This window comes from Eucalyptus grandis, chromosome 4 (genome assembly GCF_016545825.1).
Source record: "Eucalyptus grandis isolate ANBG69807.140 chromosome 4, ASM1654582v1, whole genome shotgun sequence".
Classification (NCBI taxonomy): domain Eukaryota; kingdom Viridiplantae; phylum Streptophyta; class Magnoliopsida; order Myrtales; family Myrtaceae; genus Eucalyptus; species Eucalyptus grandis.
In genome coordinates this window covers 17,242,612-17,252,241 of record NC_052615.1, presented here as the reverse complement: position 1 = coordinate 17,252,241, position 9,630 = coordinate 17,242,612, and the positions used below count along the sequence as shown (strand labels likewise).

Sequence of the window (9,630 nt, the reverse complement as noted above, 5' to 3'; positions counted from 1 at the left end):
ACTCGGGAACATCAACCCCCCAAAACCCTAAGCAAAAAAGCCAACCCACCCACCGCCGTTGGACCGGACCGCCCCGCCGGCAAAACGCCCGGAAAGAGCCCTAACCGCCAAGGGGCTCGCCCGAACCTCGCCGGATCTCGGCGAGGCGATCCGGCGGCGAGCCCCCTCGCCGGATCTCGGCGAGGGCTCGCCTCGCGGTCGCCGCTGGCATCCGGCGAGGGGGCTCGCCGTCGCGTCGGCGAGGCCTCCCGGGCTGGATTGCCTCGGCCCGGTGGGGGCTCGCCCGGATCGCCTCAATCCGGCGACCGCCGCCAGCTGGCGGTCGCGAGCCAAAGGGAGGAGGGAAAAAATTAAAAAATTAAAAAAATTAAAAAATTATTAAAAATTATTAAAAATGTCTGGCGCCAGCCGGCTGCCACGCAACGCCGGCCGGCCAATTTTGGCTGGATGGACTGATCGGGAACAATTATAAAGGTTTAGGACTCAATTGGTCAAAAAAATAAGTTTAGGACTGAATTGGCACAATTGTAATAGGTTTAGGACTTTTTTTGGTAATTTTCGCTAGTTTTAAGCTATAGTTTCGGGAGAGATTTTTCTAGAGATTAATTTTGAAATTTTATTTTGGAATAAAAGTCTGCAGTATCTAAGTATGAGGATCATGACCTTTGGTTGTTTTTTTTTTTTAACCCCTGGCCATTCATGATCATTGCAAACTATGAGCATGGCGACATAAACGATCTCGGCGTAGTATCTTGAGAAATGATGTCATTATATCTTTCTTGGAATGGAAAATGCCAGTGTCGCGTTCGCTTGGAGTTGCAGATGTCGCAAGCTCAGGTTATGAAACGATCAGCATATCAATGCTTGCCTACCACATATTGATCGCTCGCTGCTGCTGATTATCGTTAGTTGAACACACTGATTCAGAAAAAATGCCTGAGATTGATGAGTCTATCAGGTGAAACACATAAATGTCATATTCAGAGGATGCAAGGTAAGGTATGACGTGCCGGTAACCCGTGACGCCGGATTCCGTTTGTGTCTAAAATCGGTCAATTCACACCCCCCAGGGCGAAATCCACCGTGTGGTATGGATTGATAGTACACGAGACTCTTACCGTCTGGTTGAATTACTCCTATTGATCAAGGAATGACTCCAAAACTAAACCAAGCACTGGAATCCACGGTGCTTCTGAAACCCCTCGAGAGACTGTTTCTTGAGAGAGGTCGATAGCCGTTCAATCATAATTATCAGAAGTTCACAGCCATTGATAGTAGATTTTCTAAGTTTTTGCATGTTGCGAAACTTTCAATAGGAAGTGCAGCAAAATACGGGCGAATAGGACGGATTGTGACCGAAGGATTGGTCCCTGAGAGACCATCCAAGGCCATTTGTAATCCAAACAGGACACCAGAATATTCAGCAGTACATTTTGAGGAAACCAGACCTCACCTCTTCTAGGTATTTTCTGCAGGTTATGAAAGATGTCTCGCCTCATTACCACTATTGTCATGATGTCGTTTGCGAGGTATAGTTAAGCTTTTGCGTCTTTGTTCACTTGAACTATGACTTTCCCCACGTTCGAGCTAGTGAATAGTGATCCGAAGCTTTCTAAGAAGCTCTCGATGCCATCGTAGATCTTGTGCTCGGAAACAATCTTCCGTTGTTTGATGTAGCCGATCATTTCCTCCAGAAACTCTCCGAATCGGTTCATGTATGAAGCCAACATGAAGCCTTCCATCCTCACTTCCTTCCCCACCATGTTCAATAGATTTCGCACGCCTTCTCTCTCAGTCCAAACCTAACGCACACGAATAAGGAAATAATAATCAACTTGCGGTTCGAAGCATTACTGGCTTCTACTGGATATGTTGCAGTTCCACCATCCAAGAAACTTGGTATTCAAGATACTTCATTTACCTTGTTGTATTGGGAGATCATGCCACAGAGAGGGATACGTGCATGGGAATTCACATGGTTAAGGACGGCTTCGAGCATCCTACCTCCGACATTGTCGAGGTAAATATCGATACCATTAGGGAAGTACCTATAACAGTCTTGTATCAGCGCAAGTTTCATAATTCTTATTAATATATCAGAAGATGATCAGGACGAGGCAGAGAATAGTCACTTAGGGTGCTGAGCAGATGACTAGTACTAGTATAAAAAGAAAATATTGTCTCAAAAGAGAGCTGTAAAAAGCACTAACTATTTGTCCATATGGATCGCATGATAAAAAATCCATTCGTTCGTTAATGCACACAAACATCATGGTGGGCTGCTCTTCGTGAGTGTTCAATTGAGATAAAGTATAACAGACTTACTTGCTCAAAGCGGCATCATAGTCTGTCTCGACATTGTAGTTGAATGCTTCATCAAATCCAATCTCCTCTTTCAAAAACTTGACCTGCACAAGATTGGAACAGGCCTATCTTAAGTCAACAAATCACATATGAGCGACATAACCATTTCTCTGCATCATCAAACATATTGAAACACGGATCACAGTACAGAGATTATTTAAACTATAAATTGGTAGGTTTTCTTCTGTCAGCACTGGTTGGCACTTATGCTTCGGTTATCAACAGAACCACATAAACCGGTTGTAGTCTATCATATATCAGATAATGAACCATGTAAAGCTTCAAGTTGCTGTCGAATGTCATCATAGTATCATGACTGACAACAGGGTGATTTCTTTGCTTTTAAAGATTCATAAACCCGAAAATTCTATGAACCAAAGAAGCGTGTTTGGCTATGCTGAATTAAGTGAAAGCGGAACTAGAGCAGGTCCTAGTCACCGCTATAAGAAGCTGTTAATGACGAAAAACATAAGTCAGAAATGGTTTGACCGCATCAAAAGGGTCAACACAAATTGAAAAAAGAACATTATGGAGGTCAATCTACATTTTCAATTCAACAGTAAAGATTTCAATCTTGTGTTTATTGCATACAGAGTGCTGTTAAAATGTGATCCATTTTTGGAAAGTACTAGAACACACTAGACTATTCATGCTTAATGGAGAAAGGAACAAGTAGGCAGCAACAATTTACTTCAGGCAAAAGAAAAGTAAACAAAAGTCAACAAAGTTGTGGGGAGCCGCAATAAGGGAGAAGCATCGAGAAGATATGGAAGAAAGAAGAAAAGGAAAGCAAAGTCCAACTTGGACTTTGACTAGCCGCAACAAGATAAAATTTTATATTAGTTTTTATACTCAAAGTCGGTAGAGAAAGGCGGTGATTCACGCCTATAAATAGAGGTTAGCGGATGTTTGTTCTATGTAGCAGAACACTAGAAATGTTCCTTTCTTTGTAATACCAACTATCATAATAAATGTTTTTCCCATATTCCTTGCCGCCATATTTCACACACACACTTTCACACATACACGCTTCTGCAAAAATCCAACAAGTGCCTTAATCATATTGAAATGGTTTTATATTAAATAAGCATTTGCTCTCGAAATTGCCAATTCAACTGCTTTGAGACTTTCTTACCACTAATTATGTGTCAGTTCAAACAAACAAATACTCGAAGCCCAATCAAAATGGAAAGAACAACAATGTCAACCGATTGCCCTTACCTTGACATCAGAACCAACACTGCCAACCACTCTGCAACCTTTCAATTTAGCCAGTTGCCCAGCGAAAACACCTACTCCTCCGGCTGCGGCGGAGATGAAGACATTCTCCCCCGGCTTCGGATCTCCAAGCACCACTATTCCTACCCACGCCGCAAAACCTGGAATCCCTGCATCGATCACAGCAAAGCCCTTAACCCTACACCGATCTAATGATTTTGTATATTTATTTTGTCTAACAATACACATTAAATACAGAATATTTTGAACATTTGAAATACAAAAAGGTGAGTAGTCCAGTTTGTATTAGAGGTTGGGCCTTCCAATCAAGATCTGGCGAAACTTAATCTGTCAGACATTCCCAGGCTGTTCGTGGGAAAACCCAAAAACCATTTTCAACACCAAGCATGCTTTTCAAGATACTTAGTTCAACCATCGTGCAGAAAACAAATCATAACCGGATTGATCAAGCAATTTTCATTTTGACAAGGGATTCTTTGTTTGTCCCTGCTCGCCATCTGACAAACACATTTCAATGCTCAGTTTTTCCAGCGGCTGACTACATGAAGTTACAAGAACAAATAGAGAAAAAAATCTTTTGCAAACTTACCAAGAGCGCTGAGATAATCAAGAACTGAGACCCCAGAATCAGGGTCAATCTTCCTGAGAAAAGAAGCAGGTGCAATGCAGTACTCAGCCACAGGAGCAAATGGGTGGATGACAATCTCTCCAAAACTCAAACCTGAGTGCTTGGACTCTATAACTTCACCTACCCCAAATGTGGTAACAGCCTAACGCACAAAAAAGACAAAAAAAATCAAATAAAAATGGCAATGATAAAAAGAAGAAGAGATTGTAAAAATAGGAAGACAAAAAAAATTGAAGATGATTGAAGACCTGATTGAGATGAAACTGGGAGAGGTAGAGACCATCTTGTTGGGAGCTCATTTTGGCTCGGAGGTAAGGATCGACAGAGAGCCAATGGAGGCGGAGCATCACATGGTCGTTTGGCAGGACATCTTTGGTGATCTTAAGGTTTGAGGTTCGGAGTTTCAGATGTTCAGATGTCGGCACACCTTCTCCCACATACTGTGCTAGTATCCATTCCTTGCTCTCCACCTCCATCTCTCTCTCTCTCTCTCTCTCTGTCTCTCTCTCTCTGATTATTTTGTTTAGGTAGTTTCTGAGGTGCTTCAAACAAAAGGCTGTTTTCAAGTACTGCGGGGAGGAGAGAGATAAGCGGTAAACGCTATGTGGATCGGAATCTTTCACAACTTCCTATGATAAGGGTAGAGCTTTCCACTCCTCTTGACTAATCCACGCCCCGTTTTAGTGCTTTGACCATATTATCCTCCATCGGTTTTTCCTTCCGTCTATAAAAAATGTTCCAGAAGATGTCCGCCTGGTTTGTGGTGTGATAGGTCACCTGCTGCACCATTTGACGCAAGCCGGCCGGATTGGCAATTGTGTAAGTCGTTTGGGGCCACTCCAAGGCGTGCGGCTTCTACTTTGGGACCTTCCTAGACGTGTCGTAATGCAGACCTGCTATGCTTCGATGCTGTGGCCTCTTGGTTGGACTCCAAAGGAGATGTGGTGGCGGCAGCGGCAGCAGCAGTGGCGGTGGCGGGTGTAGAAGGCAGGTGCTCGGAGTTGTGTTTGAGGAGGAAGACTACAATGTCAGTGGTCCAGTTGTTCGTGGTCAAAATTTGGTTGACAATGACTGTTGGTTGTCATGTTGTCCATGGTCATAATTCGATCACTGATGAAGAAAACTAAAAAGCAAAACCCAGCAATGGAATGTCTTTGATTGTTTCGAATGAGGGCGAATGCTTAAAGGGGAACAATAAGGTAGAATAGTAACAGAGGATGCTGGAAAGTAGGATCCACGGAAGATGATATGGTCAAAACACTGTTATAAGAAGTTTATTAGCAAAAAATGAGCGGAATAAGCGAGATCCTTATACTACTTCTCCACCAATTGTCAGGCTTAGACTTTATTTTAATGCACATGCATGACAACACACCTTATGGACGAATCTCAGCCTTTGAATATCCTATTGGAGCTTACTAGGTAGACAACATCAAGTGGAATATTCAATTGGAGCTTATTCTTTTTATAAAGATGACAACAGCGAAGGAATAAAAAATTACAAATATAAAATGAAAATCACTATTGAAACCGTCATCTTTGCACATCATATAGGTGTCGGATTTGATTGACGGGCATCAATGAGCTGTTTGAAAGGTACTATAGATTTTTTAATAGATATTGGACAATTGTACACATCAAGAATCAGAGAATCTCAAAGCCATTGGCTTTTCGCACCCACAGAAAACCGTAACATGGAGGAAGTTAAAAGGGTTTGTAATCCTTGGCGTTGTCAACAAGCCGGTTGGGATCCCCACTGATACTCGATTCAATCCGGATATGCAGGATATATGCTTTTTTTGTGACCTAATCCGACCCGATCCGTGTCAAACTCGACAAAAAAAATGGGTTTAGGTCGGATGGTGTTCTTCGTGTAGCCGTCTTTGATTATCTTGACCCATATTTTGGCAAGGTTAATACACGGTCGCATAACATTCCCACATGTTCAATGCAACTCAAATGTAAATTCTGCTCCATCCTTTGGACTTGGCTTAAATAACGTATGGCGAAAGTGGGACTATAATTCGACGTCTTTGAAGCTCCTTTCCCGTCCTTGTTTTGAGACTTCCTCGTACTCGCTACAGTCTTCAGTGCCGCAATTCAATCATATACTCCATGGCCCATTCCTTGTTCTGTCGGCTGACCAACAGTGACGAATGGCCAAGTGTTCTCTTCATTTCTTACCCCACCACAAAAGCAGACTGCAGATACATACAAATAATACACAGACAAGGAGCAAGCTCAACTCGGGAGATGTTCGGTTCTCGTCATCTTGAAGAATCATTCAGAGCCAGAAGTGGACAAATGCCAACCTGGAAAAGGACGTGGCTCAAAATTAGAAGAAAAACAATGGAAAAAATGACAGCAATTTGTTTTGGAAATTTTAGGACGACATGCCAAGATATTGCCGTAAAAGTTTTCCTAACACGAATCATATTAATTGGGATTGTAATTTATCATTTTACGGACTTGGTTTAATAAAATAAAATATAAATTTTTTTAATTAGTGTAATATGAGTTTGGCTAGTGTAGGTCAAGTAGAGCTCGACCTATAATGAAAGGGCCCGTAGCTTAAAATTCTATAAATGTTGTTTGAATCTCTCCTCTACCCTTGATGCATAAATAATCTCATGTAATGAGGGGTTATAGAACACAACGCGTGAAGGGTAATCTTATTAAGCCAATGATGGCAATAGAGACGAAGCATTTGAATTTTGAATCGTCACTATTCCATATCGTGAACAATAGATTTCAAATTAGTGTGTAAGTCTTTTCTTTTTCATTATTGTGTTCTAAATTCTAGTTATGAAGATCTTATGGTGCTGTTTTCACGTTGACTTACACTGGCATTATCCTAATGCACAGCAGGAGGGAAAAGAGAATGCCCAGATGGAATTTTCAATTGTCAGCAAACAAGTCCAGTTTTTGTGTGTTGGGTTTATTCCGATTTATGACGCAAACTCGAACCGAATTATCATAAGCTCATTATTTTACTTATTATTCAAGCTGAAATAATAAAAAAAAAAAAAAAAAAAAATTACTTGGGTAAATTTTCTCTCCGCTTTCAATATTTGGAATTCCATAACCATGAACATTTTATGACAGCCGTTTATTTAATCGTTGGTTATGCAACTTAACAAAAGATTTGCAGTCAAGTTATGCATAATTTCACTCGTTATCTCTTGTAATCAATGCTTTGAAAATTAAAACTTGACATTAACTCAATATGCTTGGACTTGAGCATGTCCTTAAAAGGCTCAAAGAGGAAACAAGCGGGAGATCCGTCCTGGGGTGTTCGTGCCATCTTCCATATGCCCTTTTTGTCAAAAAGACAAAGATAGATAGGGAATTTGAGGACTTCACGGTGGGGAAGGTAGACTCCACATCATGATGTGTTTACAAGTCTTAGCTACCGTTGGGTAAGCTGGCATGGAGGTGTCAGCCATGCTTAAAGTGAGTGAGGGTGAGTGAAATATTCACTGTAAGGTTAGCGCACCTAACGGCACTGCACATAACGGCAGGCTAACCTTGTACCCCAGTTATGTGCAGTGAGATTTGAAAATTTTTGTTTGGGTATGTTTGATCCAGTTTGAATTTTGATTCAGAGTGCTATTCTTTTTTTTTCTTTTTTCTTTTTAATCACCATACAAGCGTCGTAGTACCAACACTAGGACTAGCAACGCTGTATCACGATACAAGTGTCAAATTTAAAGCCACACCAAATTGAAATCATAAAGGAGCAACTTCAGTCAAGCGTCATTAATGATCCACCGCAACAATGGGAAAAAAGAATCATTATCCGGTTAAATCACTTTATGGTGTGAGCATCTCGGTGGACCAGATGTTAAGTTTAGGAGGAAATAAATGATGATACTCCTAGACAATCAATTTTATCGTTTTCATATTTTTGAAAAAAACAAACTAATTATTCCTTCACACAATTTTATGAATTTATTGACAAGTACCATTCCCAGATATTAGTCGAAGGAATTTACGAACAAATGCCCCCATTAGGGATTCATTGTAGGTTTATGCTCCATGCAAGAACAAGTTGTGATAGGTGATAAAATTCTAAGTTATTATTATCTATTTTTTATTATTTAGAGAGTTTTGACTTTATGAACTAGAAGCGAGACTCGTTAAGTCATGACTTGGTTATTCCTTGACTCCTTCTTTAGGACTTGGTGTCGACCCATCTCAATCTCATATGCGATGGTCCATGATTAGCCCGTGTCATCCTAATATGTGGCCTCTTTTCTATAGTAGTTAGTTTCCTATGTCAAGATTGTCAAGCTTTGATCCTATCAATGTAAACACTCCATCAATTCACTCATTAAGGGATCTTTTGACTTATAAACATGTGGATTTTGACACTCCTATCGAGTCTCATTAGCGAACCATGGAGGAAAGCTTTAAAACAAGTGACACGTCAATTCTCACAGTCTCATTATCAGTCGCCGCAGCCACCGCCGTCATCGCCGTCTTCGCCGTCCGCGGAAAGCGATTGCGCTTTGATTGGGAATCTGCGGTCTTTTTAGATCTCCGTCGCTCTCGTCGGCGCAGTTCAGCCGCAACCTAAGCCAAACAGCCGGGTATAAGCTGATCGGGGCATGGGGCTTTGCTGGGTTTTTCTATGGGATTGAGTTTGTGTGGGTCATTCCGATTGGTTAACCTCGATTGGGGGCTCCAAAGGTTCTTATTCTTCGGTGAAACAATGGGTCTTTCATTACCAATAAAATGCAGCTTAACCAATCAATCACGGGCTCCGTAGATACGTGTTCTTCATTTGAAAGCCAAGAAATTGAATCATGGAACTCGTAGGCTGTTGCTAGGCGGATGGTAGCTAGGCCAAAGTGATTCATTCATGTTGTTTCGTCTGTTTGTTCTTGTGATCTTTACAATAAGCGAACCATGGAGGAAAGCTTTAAAACAAGTTACCCACCTACCATTCGGGTCCCACTAAAATTGCTCGATTCTTTTTCATAGCAGCAGTCCACCGGAAGAAGAAGGGACCCCAAGGACACCAAAGGCGTTTAGTGGATCAAGTCCATTCTAGGAAGATAGGGGGAACTCTTTCACAGCCATGCAAAGGCTTCAGGAGTTCTGCATATGAGTTTTCAAAAAATATGAGAATGAGATTGAAATGTAAAGTAGGAATATCAATGAGAAGATAGAATAGGAGCGACAAAAAAAAAAAATCCTCTTCTGTGGGACTCTAGACCAAGGGACCTCTGGAGCAAACTTGTCAACATTTTGGCGACACTGTTGGAGAGTGAGTGATTGCGCAAAGGTGATGCCACCAATGAAGCTCATCTCAAGCTGACGTTTACAAAGATACTGAAAATCAAGTGGAGTAAATGTAGAAAAACGTGAATCGACAACAACCACACCGTCAAAAT

General features: G+C 41.4%; 1 protein-coding gene across 1 annotated transcript; it reads right to left on the bottom strand.

The window, feature by feature from the left end:
- Nucleotides 1-1,248: 1,248 nt before the first annotated feature.
- On the bottom strand, nt 1,249-4,878 carry LOC104441407 (2-alkenal reductase (NADP(+)-dependent)). Its single transcript, XM_010054552.3, has 6 exons — nt 4,480-4,878; nt 4,193-4,373; nt 3,586-3,752; nt 2,326-2,408; nt 1,922-2,048; nt 1,249-1,802 (listed from the first exon to the last, which is right to left on the bottom strand). The coding sequence occupies exons 1-6, from the start codon at nt 4,705-4,707 to the stop codon at nt 1,536-1,538; spliced, it is 1,053 nt and encodes a 350-aa protein (XP_010052854.2). The 5' UTR covers nt 4,708-4,878; the 3' UTR covers nt 1,249-1,535.
- Nucleotides 4,879-9,630: the final 4,752 nt, after the last annotated feature.